Source organism: Astatotilapia calliptera, chromosome 9, assembly GCF_964374335.1.
Source record: "Astatotilapia calliptera chromosome 9, fAstCal68.1, whole genome shotgun sequence".
In the NCBI taxonomy this organism is placed as follows: Eukaryota; Metazoa; Chordata; class Actinopteri; order Cichliformes; family Cichlidae; genus Astatotilapia; species Astatotilapia calliptera.
In genome coordinates this window covers 22,683,153-22,703,379 of record NC_137430.1, presented here as the reverse complement: position 1 = coordinate 22,703,379, position 20,227 = coordinate 22,683,153, and the positions used below count along the sequence as shown (strand labels likewise).

Genomic DNA, 20,227 nt, shown 5'->3' with positions numbered 1-20,227 from the left:
TTCCTTGAGTAAAGAAATTACGAATCATCGAGTGGCCCATTTAGTCTTAAAGGCCATGAAACGCAACAATCTAGTTTGGTATTTTGGCAAAAAAATGCAAATAATCAAGTGAAGTATCTCATATTTGTGCCTAAATCCCTGAAATAAAAGTTTAGCTAGAGTTAGAAAGAAAAAGGCTTAGAAAAACAAACACACGTTCTCACTCAGAGCTTCTTTTTTTTACAGCTTGCAACATATTTGTGTTACATTCCTTCACCGGCGAGTGCATACAGCTGGTAATCACGTTAAGGGGATGGAGAATAGATACCTGCGTTGGCAATGGCTGGAATGAACACGTGGAAAATGAAACGTTAAAGGAGCTGGAGAACTACTGAATAAAAACATTACTCAGAGAGCCACAGCAGTCAATATCAGCATTTCAGCTGCAGGAGGAACTCAGCGACTACAAAAAAGAAAGAGAGAGAAAAAAAATATAGGTAGTTAAGATTTGAGCGGAGTCGCAGTTACAGGATTTTGGAGAGTAAACCACATCGCTTGTAGGGATCCAGAGATAATGCTTTCACTTTGTGATGCAAGGCAATATCAAGCAGTGTTGCAGGATTCTCACTCTGGGGGAAGCATTTCAAAGAATCAAATCCTCTCCATGGAGTTGTTACACATACAAGAAAATCCCCGTGTGCTCGATAACGTTGCCCTTTTGGTGTTGCTTACGCTTTGTTATTGATTTCCAAAGTGTGGTCCGGGAACCTCTGGGGAGGGGAGGGGGGGGGGGGGGGGGGGTCCCGATAAAGTTCCAGGAGGTCCCAAGCAAAAAGAGAGAGACCGAGTTTATTTTCCCTCTGATTTCAATCCTTAAGATTTTTATTTTTTCATTTTTGTGCAGTGATCTTACAGGTGAGGGCTTTTAAAGATTAAACCAAAGCGACTAATTAGTTTATCTCGCTTTGCTTGAAAGTTTCTTAAATTAAGTGGCAAACTTTCTGCACTAATCCTGGTTTCAAACATTTTTTATAGCTGTCTCATTAAAATCTCTTTGAATAAATAAAAGAAATACTTTATTTTGTCTAAAGCAACTACAACGGCTTCATTTATGACCAAACCTTCACATTCTGAGATATTTTCAGGCTCCATTCAAACACACTCCACATAAACAGTATGTAATGCAGTGAAACCCAGTATGGGGTCTCCTGCTTTTGTCCTTCAAAGTCCAGAAGGTGTTGAGCCCCCCCCACCCGCGCTCCCCCTTCCTGAAAAGAGCCTGTCTGCCTGGCAGGACAGACCGGGTTATTACAGCGTGTTCATGGTCCCATCATGTGTCGTCAGACCAAAGCGGAGGCCGCGAGTAAAAGCCTCATGCAAAATTTATGTTCATGCGGCTGTTTCAGTGGGTGGAAAAATCAATATTGCGGGCCTGATGCACGGAGATGACTGAGTGCTCTCTGACTGACAGTAAAAGCTGAGAGAGATTGAGGGGCTGCATTTACTGCTCCAGAAATGGAGTGGAGTAGAGTCGCCCTAATAGTCTAGTTCACCTTAAATTTGAATTTCATTGTGGATTATTTTGGTAACAACTTGAATACTGAGGGGTTGAAGAATTACTCCATTAGATTAAAAAGAGGACTAAGCAGGATTGTTTCCAAATCGTCTCGAGCACATCTTGCATTGTGACTTCTGAGCAGCTACAGTATTGTATATTACGGGGTTATTAAGCCTTCCCTTCCTTCCCAACTTACACAGATATAAAAATGATTGTAGAATAATCAAAAGACAATGTGGGTATGAGGAGGACATCACAGGGCTTTTGTTCTGCGCTGCTTCGCTTACATATGCTTTTGATAACGTGCCGCATACCCACAGTGCATTTGGGGAGGAATGTGAGAAGAGAGCGAAAAGAAAGTGAGAAAAAGAAATTCAGTGGGATGAAATAACCCCAAACAATGGGATTTGCTTTCCATTCTTCTGCCTCCATCTTCTGTCTTTAATTATTCCCTTTGGTTGTCTGAGGGAGCGTGTAAGCACTTTCACACAGCACAACATGCCCAGCAGCACAACACTGTCTGCCTTAGTGATGTGGAGACTTCTGAGTGACACTGAGCCTCTTGTGATTATTAATGCTGTTTAATACAACACAGAGCAGCCACTATGACTGAGGGAAAAAACAGATTTCAAAATGCATGCATTCAAAATGCAATGTGAATGGAATTATGTACTACATGAGCACTGAGCACTTGAGATACACCCCCCCCCCTTTTTTTGTCTTTTCCTTGCTACATAAACAATGTGTACACCGCAAAATGAAGGCTAATGTTTTGTAGATGCAACGATAACAAGCGGCCCAGTGTGCTTTATTTTTGCACACAGCATTTAATGGAACCACAGCTGATCCTGGTGGGATCCTTTGTGCCGGTTTAGTAGTTTCTTCCTGAATCGCATATGAGATATTTGAGAGCCCAGAACGATGTATGATGAATGAAGTAGCATGCTACTTATACGCTTATCGTGCTCACTGACTAGCAACAGGTTCAGCAAAGGGCAGCGGCAGTAAATGAAATTCCGCACCAGGACAATATATCATCAAAAGAAATGTATGCACCCGAAACTTACAAGCCTTCTTCGGATGCGGACAAGGTGCCTGACGGGGTTGGGGGAAGGGAGAGGCGGAGGGGATAGTAAGGAGAAAAAGAGAGGGGGGTGGCTGGAGAGAAAAGAGGGGAGGGTTTTCCTTTTTTTTTCCTTCTTCTTTTTTTCCTGGATGGGTGAAGAGCAAAGCAATGGGAAGCAGCAGCAGCAGATTTTGTTGAATCAGTTCTATTTCCATACTGGCTGATCTGTGTCTTTTAACCATTTCACTGCAGCTGGAAAATGAAAGTACCAGGGCTAATTTCACAGTGAGAGCTCACTGAACAAAACCCCCCACGGTCTGTGGCAAAAGGTGCTAAGTCTACTTTGTCATTGTGAATTACGGCAGTGTAATTCAGGAAACAGCCTTGTGTATGACAGACAAGAGTAGGAAAAAATGTCCAGAGGAAAAAGAAAAAAAATGCAAGAAAAGCCTTTTTTTCCCCTCCCCTCTATACCCTCACATGTACTTAGTGAGTCTTTCTTATGATCTGTAAGTATCAGATACCTCTCTCCAAACATGCCGTCCTGTACTGATGCCACGGGATCCATCTGTGATGTGTCTGCAGTTAGTCCAGGAATAGCACCCGCGGGACTTGCGCACTCCTCAGGCCTCCTGCGGGACCTTTTAAGCTGCATTGATACTGATAAAAGCCCCCACAAATCTGGCCCCAAGATACCTCAGCCATTAATTAAGGTAATTAGGCCCTGGTCAGCAATTAGTAACCACAGATAGCTTTTAGCTGGTGAGGGGTTTGGTTCCACACCATCTGCTGACAAATGTCACCACGGACTCTTTGGTTTCACACGCGGGGAACCGGAGAGCTGTGTTTAAAAGTGACCTCTGTGTGATCCAGACTCCCACAGCTCCTCTACTGCCGCCGCCGCTGCTGCAGGATCACTTTGTTTGTTCTTCTCTCAGGTTTTTTGCTTCTTTTCTCTTTCAAACACGAAAGAGCGAGCTCTATGAAAATCCATACATGTTGTACACGGTCAGAGCGGGAACAGGAAACGTTCACTGCACAAGTTATTGAACAAAATTAAAACGTCTGGGCCCAGTGTAAGGAGTATTGATCAGCGCGTAATGCTACATTGATTTGCTAGTATTATTAAGTCCATTATAGATCTGTTTTGATAACATTTTACTTTATATTATAATGTTATGTACATATGTACTTACTGTGAGTCAATTATGCAGATAGGTATAAAACATAACAGTGACAACACAAATACCTTTGGAAATCATTAAGAAAAAGCAGAATAGACCTGCTGAATAAATCTGGGAGAAACATTTGTGCCCTTTCTACTAATATCAAAACACAGCAGCGTGCACGCTTCATCCGGTGGCACAGGTATGTGATATAAGGCACCCTGACTGATAAAAAACAGGCTGAACACACAAGTTCAACCTCAGAGGACACATCACGCAATAACTCACATTATTGGGGAATGGGAAATAAAGGATGCCGCTGTGCTGCTTTACACAATTCCACATTTGAAGCAATCGGTGATAACACCATTTTCATTCCAGTTCAGTCCCATAAAATTACCATTAACATTACAACTCATGCAGAACACAGATAAATGTAAAATGTCACCCAGTTCTGCCAGGCAGGACTTCCAGTTCCACAAGATTACCATCTCTGTCTGCTCTCTCCCACTGCACCTTGTCTAATATTTCATTTACAACATTTCATAAGTTCATTTTCCCCTCACTGACCATGTAAATCACAAATCAATTTTCATTTAAAATGCTTGACTACAGATTGTTGCTGAAAGCTCCTGAATTGCGCCTCAGCAATATGGCAGACCTTTAGCAAATCTTTCGGAAGCGGTGTGGTCAGAGGAGGGAGGCTAAAAGTGAGATGTAATTTCCACAAAACAACTCTGGGGCCGAGTGGTCAAGGCATTTACTGGAAAGACTTTACAAGTGCTGAAATGCCACGAAAACAATGTATTGTAATTTATACCCCATTCAATATTCCCTCATTTAACTGGTCCACTCGACGGGAACGATTAAAACAGATGAACTCTATTGATTGTGCATAATTGTTTAGAATATTAATCAACATGCACAGCTATCATGGTGTAAGATGATTTCATTGAGAGTGTTAGGATTAGATAATTGAGATTTTATTCAAAAACGGTTAATTTGGCTAAATGAAGCCAGCAGTGTGGCTGTTTCACATTTAGACACTTAATTACAGCAGCTAGAGGGTAATCTCTTTTAGCTCCGGAGCTCGGGGAATAGCGTATAGCCGGATTGCTCCACGTGTTTTTGATTATTCACATAACTGGAAGCTAATTTCAGAATTTGCCATCTAGAAATTCCGCCTCCTAATTCGGAAAACGATCCTCTCCTAATCCACGCTGCTTTATTGCCACCCTGAGTAAAATCCATTAAAATGAATGCATCACACTGCCTGCACACACAGCGCAGACGGACACTGTGCGATGGTGAGCGACCGCCTTGTAGACTGTGTGTTTATGGCAGGTGGTTTTGCAAAGAGCCTCCCTCAGTGTTTACCAGTGAGGGCAGATGTCAGGGTTTGCTGTGGAGGAGCAGACACAGCCACATCTGATTAACAATATTATTGTCCTCCTCCACACCGCCATAAAGACTCATCCCCTCCCCTCTCCCCTCCTCTCCAAGCCTCCCCCTTTTTTCTTTCCTTTCTTTCTATTTCGGGCTCTGGCAGCGTGCTGTCCTGTGGCATGGCTGAACCAGAGTGACACCGCCACCATCCATAGAAACAAAAAACGAGCCAAGAGCCAGAAGGTTAACAGACACACACACACACACATATACACACACACACACACACACACACACACACACACACACACACACACACACACACACACACACACAAAACAACGGTTTCTTACCAGACACAAAACACAGAAATGTCTGGGGATGCATACATAAAAAAAAATCATACTGTATATTCAAGAAACACAGAGGATCGTTGTTTTTTTAAGCAATTATGGAAAATATGTAACTTGAATACAGAACAAATGATTAGCATGGCTGCAACAAGTGAAGCAGCAGGAGGTGAAATTTACTTACATCTCAGCTTGAAAACAGACATCAGAGTATAAATGAGCCTCATGGGAGAGAGCGAGTGTGTGTGTTTATATGTGCATCAAACCCGTGTGGTTGATCCTAACCCTCTTAATGCTCTGCTGTTTGTTCTGATTGGCGATTTTTCCCCCTCTTTTCTCCTTTCTGTCGCCAAACTGTCACGAAGGCACTAACCCGGCACGTTTCGGAGCTTCTTATTGAAGACAAACAATAAACCACTGGCAGATATCAATGGCAGAGATGAGAACTCGGGTGCCATATCTGCTGGGACTGGCTGGCGAACCTGCCTCTGCCTGCGCTTCATCTCCAGCAGCACCTCTCACTCTCAATTATTTGGCTGCTGTCACAACAAATCAATCAAATTACCGCTCCAGGACTGTGTGCAGCTGCTCCTATTGCACCGCTAGTTGCATTAGCTTTGAAATGTATGAGGTCTACATTTTATCACTGTTATTTATTTAATGCGGCTCTCTCCCCTGCGAGTCATCTTACAACCACAGCAAAGTTAAATCATTAAAGGACGACGTGGAATACATACTGCTCGAGAACACTTCAAATTAAACAGTGATAAGGGAGAAGGGATGGGTTTAGCCTCTATTGTGTTAAGATGGCAGATGCGGGTGAGGAAGTGTGAACCGCTTGCGCGTGGCGCTTCCTAATGCACTCTTCTACTGGCTGAATGTGCCCACAAACAGCAGCGGCTCGTTTCTTTTCTCTTCTACCCCCCAAAATGATTTGAAACATACACAAGAGAAAAGCAGCCGCACAATGAACGGCTGCTGTGTTTGTAACAAGCCCAAAAAGAATATCTGAAACTCTCCGGCTCTGCTAATGTAATGGCTAAAGGGACACGGAGGCATTCCCACAGAGGACAGAGGAGGCAGAGGTAGTCAGCGGCCTGGCCCGGTGAGCTAACCTCTTAAAGGAGCAGCAGTCAGCTGAGGCAGAAGAGATGCAATCTGACATGTCTAACTAGTGTGGAAACATTTGGCTCTTCCCCCCCAGGAGCCCACCCTTTGGTGGTGTAATGAGCAGAGTGATTTCCCTAATTTGTATCACGGCAAAACCCACAACCTGCGAACGACACCGCTGAGCGTTTTCATCAAAACGGCAGACATGCCTTTGATTGGCACTGACACGGGGTCTCATTACTGCAGGTGAGTGGGATGCCGACCTTTATCAGGAAGCTTGAGTGCTGTTTTGTGTTTCCTGCGGACGAGTACAGAGGAACAATGCTCTCACCTCACCATTAGAACTCGGCTCTCTGATGTGATGTGCTCCCTGGCTTTCTGCTGAGAGCAAATAAGATGGGATATGCTTATTAATATGAAAGCGCTCCGGTAAACTAGCTTCTTGCATTACCTTTGAGTGAGTCGTAGAGGAGAGGAGTAGACAGATGAGACTTTGTTCTGCTTCCTCCCAATGAGCATTACATGTATAGAGCTTTGAAACAACTAGTTTTACAAGTATGGTAATCATGCTTTGCTTGTTATGAAGTAAAGGCCTATTAAAAATGCAGCAGAAAGGTAGCGTCATATTCAAGACCAGAAATCTGCAGATGTCTGCATCAGTCGTGCATACTTAGATCTGAAATTGTGAAAATCATGTATGATTTTCTTTTATTTTTATTCCTATCAGCCGTCATATTTACAGACCTCTAGCATGACCCAACCTAGTTTTTGCCTCTGTGAAGTCAGCTAGAATTGTGTGCACTCTGTCACAAAAGATAACTTTCTCCCTTGTTTAGTTTCATTGGGGATTTGTTTTTACTGCATGTTTGCAGGCATAAATCATTCTGACAAATAACCAGTTACACTGGTGCTTGTGTTTACTGAGTCTGCCACAAGATGCTGCTCAGTTTTATTTAAGCAACTGCTCCAACTTTATAGCACAACCCCATTACAGTGATAGTTATTCATCACAGTCTGAGAGAGCTGCCCTCCTAAAGCTAGTACAAGTCCAGTCGGTTCCCTTCTGTCAACATTTATTCTCACAGAGCCAGCTTTGATTAGCCTGATCAAAAACGCTGCGGTTACTGTTTCTCTTTTTACTTCATTTCCCTCATTAAAGGTTAATATAAAAATGCAAAAAGTGCATGCACTGAAATCCCTCATTTCATCTAATATAGCTAGTGAAACATGACATCCTGACAATGTACAGAGATTTAATGTATCTAATATCCTCTGTCCTACACCGCCCACTCCACAAGACAAACAGCCTTATTAGTTGGTCATTAGCTGCCTCATTACATTTAAATACAGCCATTGGCTGGGCTCCTCCCAGAGTCTCATTACTGTGCCTCACTGTTGTCTTCTGTCTGATCTGACACTAATTAGCGAGCAGTGTGAACGCTGTAAACTACACTCGCTCCCAAAGTCGTGAAATGAGCTGACTGCTCCCTGGCGACAGTGCGGCATCGTATTATATGTGTGATTAATCAGGCCTGGAGGGTCTGGGAGGGCGAGCGAGGGGGACACGGGGGCAGAGGCCAGAGCTGCAGTTGTCTGACAGAGGTGCTGTGCCAGCAGGCCTCATTCAGCGGAGCTGTGATGAACTCAGACAGGGGAGAGTGGAGGAGCGCAGCGTGGCTAGAGGGGCCCGGACACAGTCAAGACATTTAGCTTCACTCGTGACTTGTGTCACTTTCTCTCCACGGAGGTCCCTTCAATGAATCCCCTTCAGATAAGAGGACGTGCGAACAGGCAGTCTGTCAGTCTGCACGCTTAAAAAAAGATCTGCCACAGAGGCATTTCTCCACAACAGTTTTTTCCCCTCTGTCTCTCTCTTTGTGTCTCTGATGGCTGTAGAATTTTATCAGGACATTGGACTCAGATTCTTTGTTGGTTTGTTTGGCAGTGGACAATATGGATGACTGAGAGGTGTTTGTTTTGGTGTTCTGACACCCTGACAATGTGTTTGTCGATCAGTTCATCGGATCGCTGAAGCCTCTGGGTTGTCCCTCACGCACCACGAGGAAGATGTGTTGAAGTGTGAGTCAGACGGGCCTGCTGGGCCCATTATCGTCCACTACTGACGGATACATTGAAGGGCTCGCTGGATAGATGCGGGTTTATTAAAAGCTCTGCCCACAGCGATGGCTGCTGTTATTTATGCATGTTTGTGTCCATTAGGCCTCTACCTCCACATTTCCTCACTCAGGGCATCTGTCCATCCATTTCCCCCACATGAAGGGAGACTTCCCTGCACTTTGTGCTGCACTGGCATTATTGTAATCTCCCTCCTAAAAACACACTGCTTTACATGTAGCCTGGCATCTTTTTACATTAGTGCGGCTCTCTCATCTAAGATTTATGGCTGACGGTTTCCCCATCCATCCCTCAATCTAATGGTATAAAAGAGACAATGTTTTAAACATTAAAATGAAAACCATTTACAACTATGATCAAAAGAGAACACTTGGGCATTAAAGTTTAAAAGGCAAGGATAAGTACAGCCATGTGGATGGACAGATGAGGTGGAAAAGAGATAAAAAAGTGAAGTACAGTGCACTCTTATGCACAGGAAAGAGGCATAAAGTGCTTCTGTGCTGCACTGCAAAACGCTGACCTGTAATTAATATGGTTGGTTCCTCTGGGCAAGTCGAGGATAGCTGCTTTTTGGGATCTAAACCCCTCAAGGACTCTTACCTGGCCGAGACCTCTAAAGCATTTTGTTGGGGAAAAAACATTGTTCAGTGGCTTAAAATGAATGCGCACAAAACTCTTACTTGTTTTATGTATTACTAATAATTCCCGAATCGTCTGCTCTACACGAATACGAGGCAATAACAATTCCTGAGAGTAGCTGGGTCATTTTTCTGCAGCTTCTTGTCTACAGCTCCCTTTTTCTCACCTTGCAGGTTCTGGAGGGGGAGCGTCATGATGCCCCCCGCAGCAGCAGCAGCCACCAGGCTCTGGATGTTGGCGGTGGGCAGGGAGAGCACCAGGCCCTGCTGCCCGCCCAGGTGCCCGCCTGCGTTGAAAGGAATGAGGATGGGCTGGTTCAGGCCTGGCGCCGCCCCGGACATCACGCCACCTACCGCGTTAGCCAGTTGCTGCGCCACCAGGAGAGACTGAAGAGGGCACACATAAAAACACACACACACACACACGCATAACATCATAGGTCAGATAATTGCGGATGCTTTTCTTTAAAATGTTATAAAAGTAAGGTTTAATACATCATTCGATATATTTCTATGTTTGTGCGAAATAAATTGTGTTTATGATCTTATTACTTGCAGTTATTTCAGATTTTACACACACACACCCACACCGACACACACACACACACACACACACACACACACACACACACACACACACACACACACACACACACCAATCAAAGTCTGCATGAATATTATAAATTTACATCAGTATTTTGATTAAAGTTGCAACTTTAAGCTATAGTTTTTTATTTAGACCCACTTTAGAAGACACTAATGCCAAAAATGATTTCATAAAGCAAACAGTAAAACATTTAGTGTGATATGGTTAAACGTATTGTTAAGACACAGGACTGTGCTAAAATCTTGAGGCCCTTGTTTCTTTAGATTTCGCTTTCAAGGTGTCAGACTTCCATGTCATCATGTCATCCTTTGAAATCAATGAAAGGATGTCAGGAGAAAAGCACAGAGTGTCTATAGCTATCTGTAAAACATGGTGGAGGCTCTGTCATGGTTTGAGGCTGCGGTGGTGTTGGAGATCTTGTCTAAACCGATAGAATTATGAACAATGAAAAGTATCATCTCATTTTGATATACTATCCAGTACTATCTGGAAAGCATCTGATTGGCAACAAATTTGTTTTTCAGCACGACAATGACCCCAAAGAGTCATGGACCGGCCTCCCCAGAGCTCGGACTTTAAGGTTATTGAAGCAGCGTGGGATCTTTACAGAGAACAAACTGGAGCTAAAATCCCAAGTAGAGCTTTGAAGCCTATTTAGAAATTACAATAACAGCTGCCTAAGAGAGTTCAGACTGTGTAGGTCACACCAAATATGCAGTTTTAAGCTTGACTCTGTTTTTACCTTATATGCGACTTTTCCATGTATATTTGAAGGTGTTTCAATATATTACTGCACCTATTTCCCAGAAAATAAAGACTCTGCATATTAAGTGCTGAACATACGGGCTATTTTAAAATCCTGACATGCTTAATGGAGACAAGTGCAGCAGATGTTTCTTGACTTCATAACCAATCAGTGTGTTCTGATGAATGCAGCTGTTTTGCAGCTGAAAGCTGTGCTGCTCTGCTGTGTCACAGACTGACAGTCAAAACACACTGCTGTTGGTACTGACAGAAATCAAACCCCATCTTTGTGAAAGAGCTGTGATTTTTTTCCTTTCACAGAAATGCAGTGATTCATGTTTCATCCCACTGAACAAATCCCTGGTACCACGGAATAATGTGCTTGAAATACACAGTCTTTTTTTTTTATAACGTAGCAGTACTTTGCCCTTTTGATGAGTGCTATAACACATCACTCTCGTCTCTTCATGTATCCATTCATTCATATTAGTTAAAGTGGAATCGCTGCAGTCATACCCATAGAAGAAAAGATAAGTTATCACAAGTATCGCTCTGAGATATTTTGCACACTTGAAGCTCTCTTCATGTATTTTCCGAGGAAGTGGGGCTGGGAAAAATACACCTACACATTTATCGTTGAGAGTTTTGAGCCCAAAGTAGGAAGGTTTGTGCCATGGCTCTACGAATACACACAAAATTACACATTAATTTGCATTTATTGTCATTAATCATTGATTAAAATTGGACTGAGAACATTTAAACGTGGAATTTGAGTTGTTTGGGAGTCAAATAATAAAAGCGCGTTGTCACTTTGTGTTGTGTCCCCAACAAAGCAGGCTGCTTTGGACATTAGTAGGTGAGTCTGGGCGCGCTGTGGTGCGACTTTAAGTTCACAAAGCTTTAACTCCAATTGTCAGCTATCTGCTTGTGTTTTGCATGGTGTGTCTGCAGCTTGCACAGGATGCAGAACGAGCTGACTGGTGTGAAGCGGGCCCACCCTGCTCTCGAGCCTGGTGCTCATAGGTGACAGGCGTGTCACTGTGATAACCTTGTGTGGTGCATAACGCCCGCTCCCACTCCGACGTACATGTGATCGCAGTTTAAGAGGTACAAGGTCACGTTGGTTTAAAGCCAAAAAGCATGGCTAAAATATCCGCACTAAGAGACAAATGAACACCAGTTTGTGTTTCTGAGCCGTTAAAAGGATAAAAAAAAAAGAGAAAAGCTTGTAGAGGTGAACGCTGCTGGCAGGAGTTTTCACACGCACGCTGTAAAGGATTCCTCTTTCTCAACATTTGCTTTGATACGCAGCAACAGTGCATAGCATATGACAAACTGACGCTTCTGACAGCATTCGAAATGACATTTGCCATTAACTTTAAAAAATGAATTAATAATTCGGGAGCTCAAAGAATCCTCAAAGGACACTAACAAAGGCGACGCGTTTGTTAGCTGCAAGTGACACGTGTTTAATCTCAGTTTTTTAACTCAATTTAATCTCAAATCGAAGCGGCGCATAATCAAAGACGCTCTTTGAACATTTCATCTCTGAATCAAACAAAATGAGATTGCCAGGCTTGACAGTAAAGACAGCCTCACATGGAAGGGAATAACATTAAAAGACAATTCTGCAATTATCAGATGTAGCCCTGATTTATTTATCATTACTGGCAGCTCTGGAGAAGCAGACAGCTGTTAGGCACAGAGGCAGCGCTGAAGAGAAAGCACTGTGGAGATTCTTTAAAGCACGAGTGAGCTCTGGGTGTTTAGGCTGTTTGTTGCGCCAGTTTAAGCCTGATTATGATCTTCATCTGCCGTGCGAGGGCTGCATATGTGCGTGTCAAAATCTGAGATGAGAAAGAAGTTAGCGAGAACATAATTAGCTCAGCTTTGCAGCCACGCAGCGAGCGAATCCCCTGCGTCGCTTATCCGGATTTTACAGGCAGTTCACCCTCTGCCTTTTCACCTGATCCTCTCACTCGTCTTCTCCATAGGTGCTGCTGGAAAGCTGCTGTACAGTGCTTGGCAGACCTGACAGCTGAGTGTTGAGAAGTGGTCTCCCAGGGGCCGCACAGGCGCACGGACCGGGTGTGTGTGTTCGGCTCTGGAAGGGGAAGCAGCCCCACTCAGGACTCGATGTGGTACCCAGCCTCTCTGCCCATCAGGGGAGAATAGGCCCTTCTATCTGCTTGGCAGCTCTGGCACTGAGAAATTGCCCATAATCACCCAGATAGCAGACTTTTGTCATCCTAACTGCGAGTGGGAAACAGAAGGAAGGTAGATTCATGTTGGGTAAACTACCATCGGATAATGGTTGTTCGAACAATATCCGGCTCTGGAGCGAGAATCTATCAAAACATATTGATCCTGGAACAAGAGAATTGGGTATGGCATGCGGAGCGCCTTTGTTTCTGAAAAGTGTTAGCTTCACAGAGACTGTACTGACAGCATTAATATATTAGATGGTGACTGTTGAGAGCCGCCTGCTGAGGCTCAGACTGTAACTGCTGCCTGCTTGAGAAGCTTTCTTTCCCCTGTTTATTCTTCTGTTTATTTCTTATCTAATAGTAAAACAGCAGATTTGACCAGGGAGGGTATGTTATCAGAACAGCGCTTTTAATTAAGGACATTTTTTATCGCCACTTACGCAGACTGAGTCTTTCACTCGAGATTCCTCACCCTGCAAACCTTCCCAACAGACCTGAATTGCTCTCCCAACGTCTCATGTTTCCTCTTTTGTCTCTCCTGATGAGGACTGACTGTCATTGACTAACACTGAGTGCAGGGAGAATGGCCTTATTAAAGCTGGTGGAGGAAACCTGACACTCTGCGAGTGTGCATGTGTGTTGAGCGGTGACATTGAGCAACGCTAATGAGATAGATGTTCATTAAACATCGCAGAGCCACCAGGCCAATAAATCCAATCAAATAGGACAATGCCTGATTGAGCTATTAACAAGGCTGCAGGCTCTTTGCTCCCAACGTTGTTTTGACAGGCCCTGTATTGTCAGCTCATTAGTGCCACAACTCAATAACATTTGAAGATGATGTGTGCTGATTAAATACTTCACAATTTCATAATTTTGCTGAAAAGAATTCAGAGGATTCAGCTCAGGCGTGTTTCAGTCATCACATGCACTGAGATAATAAGGCTACGTTCACACTGCAGGCGAAAGCGCATCAAATCCGATTTTTTTGACCCTATGCGACCCATATCCGATCATGCTATGACAGTGTGAACGGCACAAATTCGATATTTTCAAATCCGATCTGGGTCACTTTTGTATGTGGTACTGAATCCGATATATATCCGATGTTTCAGAAAGCGACTGCTGTGTGAATGGTCAAGTCGCATTAAATCCGTCTTTTACGTCACTGATACAAGACAGACGTCAATTATCAGCGCTGGAGAAGCGCCTGAGAAGACATCGCGAACGCTTCCTGGCCATCCCGTGTAGATGTCAGTGAAACTGTTGGGAAGACAACGTTGGAGAAACGTGAACATTTTATTTGTACTGCATAATCTGCAGACTCTTACAGAAATCTGCAACTATCCTTTGAAGCACCGCTCCTCTCTAAAACAGCAATAAGGATAATTATTAGGTTATCTACATTATTATGTAGATAACAAAATAACTTAAAGCAAAAATTGGGAAACGTAAAGTCCAAAGTCTTTATATTAAGGGCCATCAGTCAAACAATATAGTTTGCTCTGGGTCTAAACAGAGCGCGTTGTGTGTGACATCTTCTTTTGCGCATGCGGGCCGCTTTGAGCGTTCACACTAGAGCGCGTTTGCTGTCGCATTTTATTTGTAGTGTGAACGAGCAGACAAAAAAATCGGATTTGATCAAAAAATCGGAATTGAGCATTAAGACCTGCAGTGTGAACGTAGCCTAAGACTCAATCTCAATCTGGGTGTGTAATCCGAGTACACATAACTAGAAGACCCGTGACTCTGATGAAAGTTGGTATACTTAAGAAAATAAAAGCGTGCCTTATAAAATAGATAGAAAGACATTATTGGCCACGGAAATTGTCCCGCTTACTAAAAATACAAAGAAAATAGATCAATTAATTTAAAAAAGGATCATTTTTAGAGACTCTGAGTCTAATTAAAGCTGTCAAGGACGTAGAGTTATCTCTTATCCACTGAGATGGTTCCTTTTGAGAACAGGCTTGAGAACTGAACAGTACACAGCATTATGTAGCAGAAGTTTTAGGCTTCATCTTTCAAACTGTTAATGAATTTCTTGCAGCAGCTCCTCCTACAGCCTCTGACATCATCAGCACCAGTGGCAAAAAAAAAATGAGTGGAAATGTATAGAACTGGTTGGAAATTTGGCACCGCAGTTGTAAATACAGCAAAAATAAAGCCTTCAGCATCTAACTAGAAGAAATGGGGAGTAAAGATCTCTATTTTTTTAAGGCATTGTGTCTGGATTATTTAATTAAACTGGATGATTTCAAGAACAATTAACATTTGAAGGAAGGTTCTCGGGGGGGGGGGTTATATGTTCTTTGTGCATTTGAAGAGCCTCGTTTACCTTTATTTTTGTCAGCGTATTTCCTGATACTACTTCACCAAATGCCAGAAAAGTGCAAATGCCTTTACTTTTATTTGTCTAATATCTTATTAGTTTTCCTTTAATTAAATCTTACCTACAGTCTGTCAGCTTTATGAGAAATCCAACTTTTTTAGCTGAGTATCCCAGCTTGCACTGTGTAAATGTCTTTAACTTTTAAGATAATAAAGGTTTTCATCAAGCCTGTGTTCAGATTTTTGTGTATCTTCTCACTCACCTGTGGACCCATTGGGTATGCTGGGTGAGTCTGGCCCAGCTGACTCTGCTCGGAGGGACTGCTGCTGGCGTCAGATTGAACCGATCCGTCACGAGCTCCTGAAAGAGCAACAGGCAGAGAGAGCCATGTAGCAGAGTCCAAAGAAAAAGGGAACAAAACAAAGAAACAAAAATGAAATCCACCTGAGATAGAGGCAGGCTGGATAAGTAGATAAATGCACAGCACACGGTGCACTGCGATGTTACAACATAGAGTCTCGTACAGAACAGAAGAGGGCAGCTGGGGAAAGAGGGGGGGTGGAATTTGTATTTAAGTGCTTTATCAATAACCGCTGTAGCACTGAATAAATTACCAACCAGCGGAGAGGCTCATTGATGGGGGATGATGCATACTGGCGGGTCCCCGATGGCCTAGATTACCGCTGAGAGATAGAGCTCCACCACAAATGCAGGGGCCACATTATTCAGCCATTTACATCACTGAGTATCACTCATCTAAACCCACCACCACCCCCCCTGCTCTGGGCCTGCAGCCATGAGACACAATTAGACCTGTTTGCTATGAGGGCAGAGTGGAGCGGAGCAGACAGGGACATGATAATAAGCTTGCTGATGGCTGCAGGGAAAATAAAGGGCACCGATGATTGGTTATCAAAGCAATCCCTATCTGAGAGAATCTCCCAGCAGTCCTCTGAGTGTGGACTGCTCTAAAAGGTCCAAAAGGCTGATTTGACCCTCACCCTTTGACCCTGATGATATGGAGATCATGTGATGCCTTAATATTGACACAAAGACTTAAGGGCACTTCTTGAAAAATCTTAAATGATCCTAAATATTTACTATCCGACTCTGGCGATTTAAAAAGAAAAAAAAACAAACGAAAGACTCTGCAGTAAAAATCAGGATAAAGTGCAGCAAGAAGTGCGGATTTTACAATTACACGATCTTAAAAACAACATCAAAGAAGCTGACAAACACCTGATAAACAAGGCCCAACACACACAGTAACCTTCTATTGATTTTCATGAGAAGACTTCAAATATGAGAGTTGAAAAGAAGCAGTTTCATGGTTCAGAGGATTAATGTGTTTTGAATAAGTTGGTTAAAGTGAACGTGTAGCGCTGCAGAAATGTAATCTTGCAAAACTATTACAAACAAGGTCCCTCACTTTTTTACAGTCTTCCTGTCAATACAGTAGATTTCTACTCATAGATTAATCTTATTGATGGCACGTTTTATTATATTAACCTTAACCTGAGTGAACAAAGCTGCCTCTGATTGACCTTCAAGCTCTTATTCGAGGTATTTGCGAGTTCTATTTGGAGAGTGATCAAGTGATGGTTTCTTAGAGGATTTTTCTTTTTCTTTTTTACATTGTATAATAATTTGAAGAAAAAAATGTCATCAGCGTGACATCCTGTCCTTTCCTTTTCAGCTCTGATTGATTTGTATGTAAAGGACATTTTTTTTTGTCTCTTTTTACAAAGTTTAGTTTAGTAGTTTCTAAAAACTATGGAAAATGTGCGCGCTTCCTCTGAGTACCATGTGTGCAGATAATTAATACATGATTTTTTAAAATTAAAAGTGTCTTATAAATTAGTCTACAGGTCATGAAAACCATGTCATGAATTTTCTTATTTTGCAACTTACGGGTTGGAGTGTATGTGAGAACTTCCTTTCTCTGCCAAAGTTAAATCAGCTCTGTGGATTTCACCTGAGAGATTCATATTATTTTTTTCTGCTCATCTTTTTGAGTTGAAGCAGACACTTTTGGGACAAACTAGATGCCTCATGCTATCATGCATCAGTTAGGGTTCAGCAATATTTGATTCAAAACTGATGTCTGCTTAGGTTTCTCATTAGATCTGAACAACTGTACCCACCCTATCTCAATGAGGCGAAATGGCTCACTTCTTTTCAAGTCTGATTTTTCTAAATAAAGGCCTGAAAAAGCTTCACCGTGAACTGACAGCTGCTTATTTTTAGTCACAAATATGTCACATTATGTCAAAGACGGTGTCTTTTTTTTTAAAAATAAAGACATGTGGCAATAATTGCCCTTTGTTGCACTGTGGCTGTGTCACTTCCTGCAATATTTCACATTGTCCACAGTGGAGAAATACAAAAAAAGATAATGTTGATGTTATGTTTGATGTTTTCTTTTTGGATGAACTTAGGTGTAAGTGCTCGCTAACGCTATGCATTTTAAGTTTTGTGGCTAATTCATAATAAAATCCAGTCTTGTGCTTACAATTATATGCTGAGCATGAAGAAAATATTTACTTTGTATAAGCAGTACTTTATTTTTCTACACTCAAAAACATATTTATGCCAAAAATATGGAATCTGGAAGTATATGGAAGTATATTTTTCTTAAAGAATAATCTTTTGAATAAATAAACTTTTGATTTTATATATTTCATTTGCACTCAGGATGTTGCGGGTAAACTGCTGTTTTTTGAACAAATCCTGGACCGAGCCAGCAGCCATGGTACCATGAGAGACAGTTACCATGCTTCCAAAGCAACCAGGTTTTGCTAGCTGGCTGGTTTGAAGGTCATTTAGAGCCCCGCAAACCAAACATTGACCACCTGCTTCATGTTTCCTGTGAAAATGATATTTTTCCTCATCTTGACATCTCATTGGATCTTCTTCTTCATTTGGCTGCTCCCTTTCCCTTTGCCTCCATCTCTCTATATCCCAAGCATCGCCTTCGGTCACATCAACTCTCTGCATGTACTCCTTCCCTACATCCATGAATCCTCTGTCTCTAACTTTGTCTCCAAAACACTTAACCTGAGCATCTAATCCTCTCCCAAAGAAAATCTAAACATTTTAAAATCTGTCACTTCCAGTTTTGCCTCTTTTTATTGGCTAGACAATATAAAACTTGTATCTCCACCCCAAAAGAGACCGTTTAACTTTGAGGGTCGTAGACACTTTGTCAATTTGTCCACAAATGTGTCATATTTCTCTGGACAGGCATCAGTCAGCGGGCTTGTGTTATACCAGAAGTGACAATAACCATGATATTAGAAAATTAAATGGTGATTTGATGTTAACAATACAGTTATGATAATTATTGCTCTTATGCACTGTTATACTCACAGAATCTCTCCCTACACTCGTATTATGAGTGTGAATCACTTGCAGAAATGAAAGCAAATAGACAATAAACAACATTAAAGGTGACTCATCTGAGGAAAATGTTGTTTTCATGCAGTCTTTTGGCTACAAGAGAAAATCTGATATTCTGATATTGCCCTGCTAGCAGCTGTTGTTTGTTATGAGAAAACTGAATGAGTCTTGCTATTCTGCTGATCCTTAAACAGACTTAAGAGCTGTGTGTCTGCATAATTTAACCAACATCTGAAAGCTGAACTATGTGTTGAATATGTTGCAATGCTACTGGACTGGACAACCTGTGGTGGAAAGAAAGAAAAATACTTTTTTTTGTAGACTCTCAATAGACTAAAATGTTCCTGTTTTTTTGATGAGCTTTAAAATTGAAAGGTTTTCATACTTCTATTACTCATAGTTACCAAGTAAATTTACAGGCACAATAAAACTGACTTACTTATTTCAGATGTACACAAAAAGAGGTTACATGTCATGTGGAATTTAATAAACCCGACCATGTTTTGAATGTAAGATACAAAAGGCCTCCCAAAAAGTTAACACATCTCTTTAAATGCACTTTATTCCTCATAAAACAAGTCTTCCCCTGAATATAATGGTAGATGAAATCAAACCAATCATGTGGAAATGGTTTTGAAGGCCACAAAACCTTGCTAAACTGCACAATGTCGGCAATGAATTGAAAAAAAAAAATTAATCACATTTCCACTCCAAAAATTGATTTTCTTCAATGGAATATCACAGCTTTTAAATAAAGAATACATCCCTGATGCATTGTGTCTTTTTATTCACGGCCTTTCGTTTTTTGTTAAATATACTGGGCATGCAGTGGTTTCTAGTACTTTTATAAAAGCCTCATACAAAACGTACTATTCAATAGCCTTGCCAGCAAGATCTTATTGCCTGTCAAGTATATTTATGCAGTACATTTTAAAACTCTCCTCCGCCAACTAAAATCATTTCATCTTTGCATAAAATCCAAATAATTGGTGAATGGCATGACCCAACAAATGAACCTCAAGCATTTGATGGTTGATGTGAAAGCCCAAGGGGGAGCCTGCTTTTCTAGCTGGTTTCTACCTCTGGCTGGCTGGCCCTGCTTCCCGATAAAGGTCCACATCCTCTCGCTTATCAACCTCGCGACGCAGTGGCTTTTTTGACAAGCCAGTCTCTTTTCACCAATTATTTCACCCATTACAGATCATGCCGTGCCCGGCCCCACCCTGTGCACTCAGTATCTGGAATTAAGATCAGTCTGAACATACAGGAAATACTTTGTGGCTGTATTACAGTCAATAAAAAGCAGAGATACTACAAAAGCCGTCATAATCTGCTGTTATTTATTTGGAAAAGCAGAGAATAAATATTACAGGACCATAAATTGTTGCACTGGATGTCATTAGCCGTATTGTCTCCAAGCAGTTAATTCTCAGTTTGAACCTTATCAAATGAAAGCAATTTTCCTTCCTCTAGACTTGAAACGGCCTTATTTTCATTTACTGCAACTCAAACTTTCCAAGCATCTCAAAGCAATTCTCTAAATGCAGCT

At 42.0% G+C, this 20,227-nt stretch overlaps 1 protein-coding gene across 3 annotated transcripts in view; it reads right to left on the bottom strand.

Annotated features, from left to right (window-relative positions):
• pou6f2 (POU class 6 homeobox 2) overlaps positions 1–20,227 on the bottom strand; it is a 69,447-nt gene that overhangs the window by 36,815 nt on the left and 12,405 nt on the right. For all 3 annotated transcript variants that reach the window (XM_026179875.2, XM_080306081.1, XM_080306080.1), the window contains 2 exons: positions 15,542–15,639; positions 9,557–9,776 (listed from right to left, as the gene is read on the bottom strand). In XM_026179875.2, coding sequence (XP_026035660.1) covers positions 9,557–9,776; positions 15,542–15,639 — 318 coding nt within the window. The remainder of the gene's footprint in view (positions 1–9,556; positions 9,777–15,541; positions 15,640–20,227) is intronic.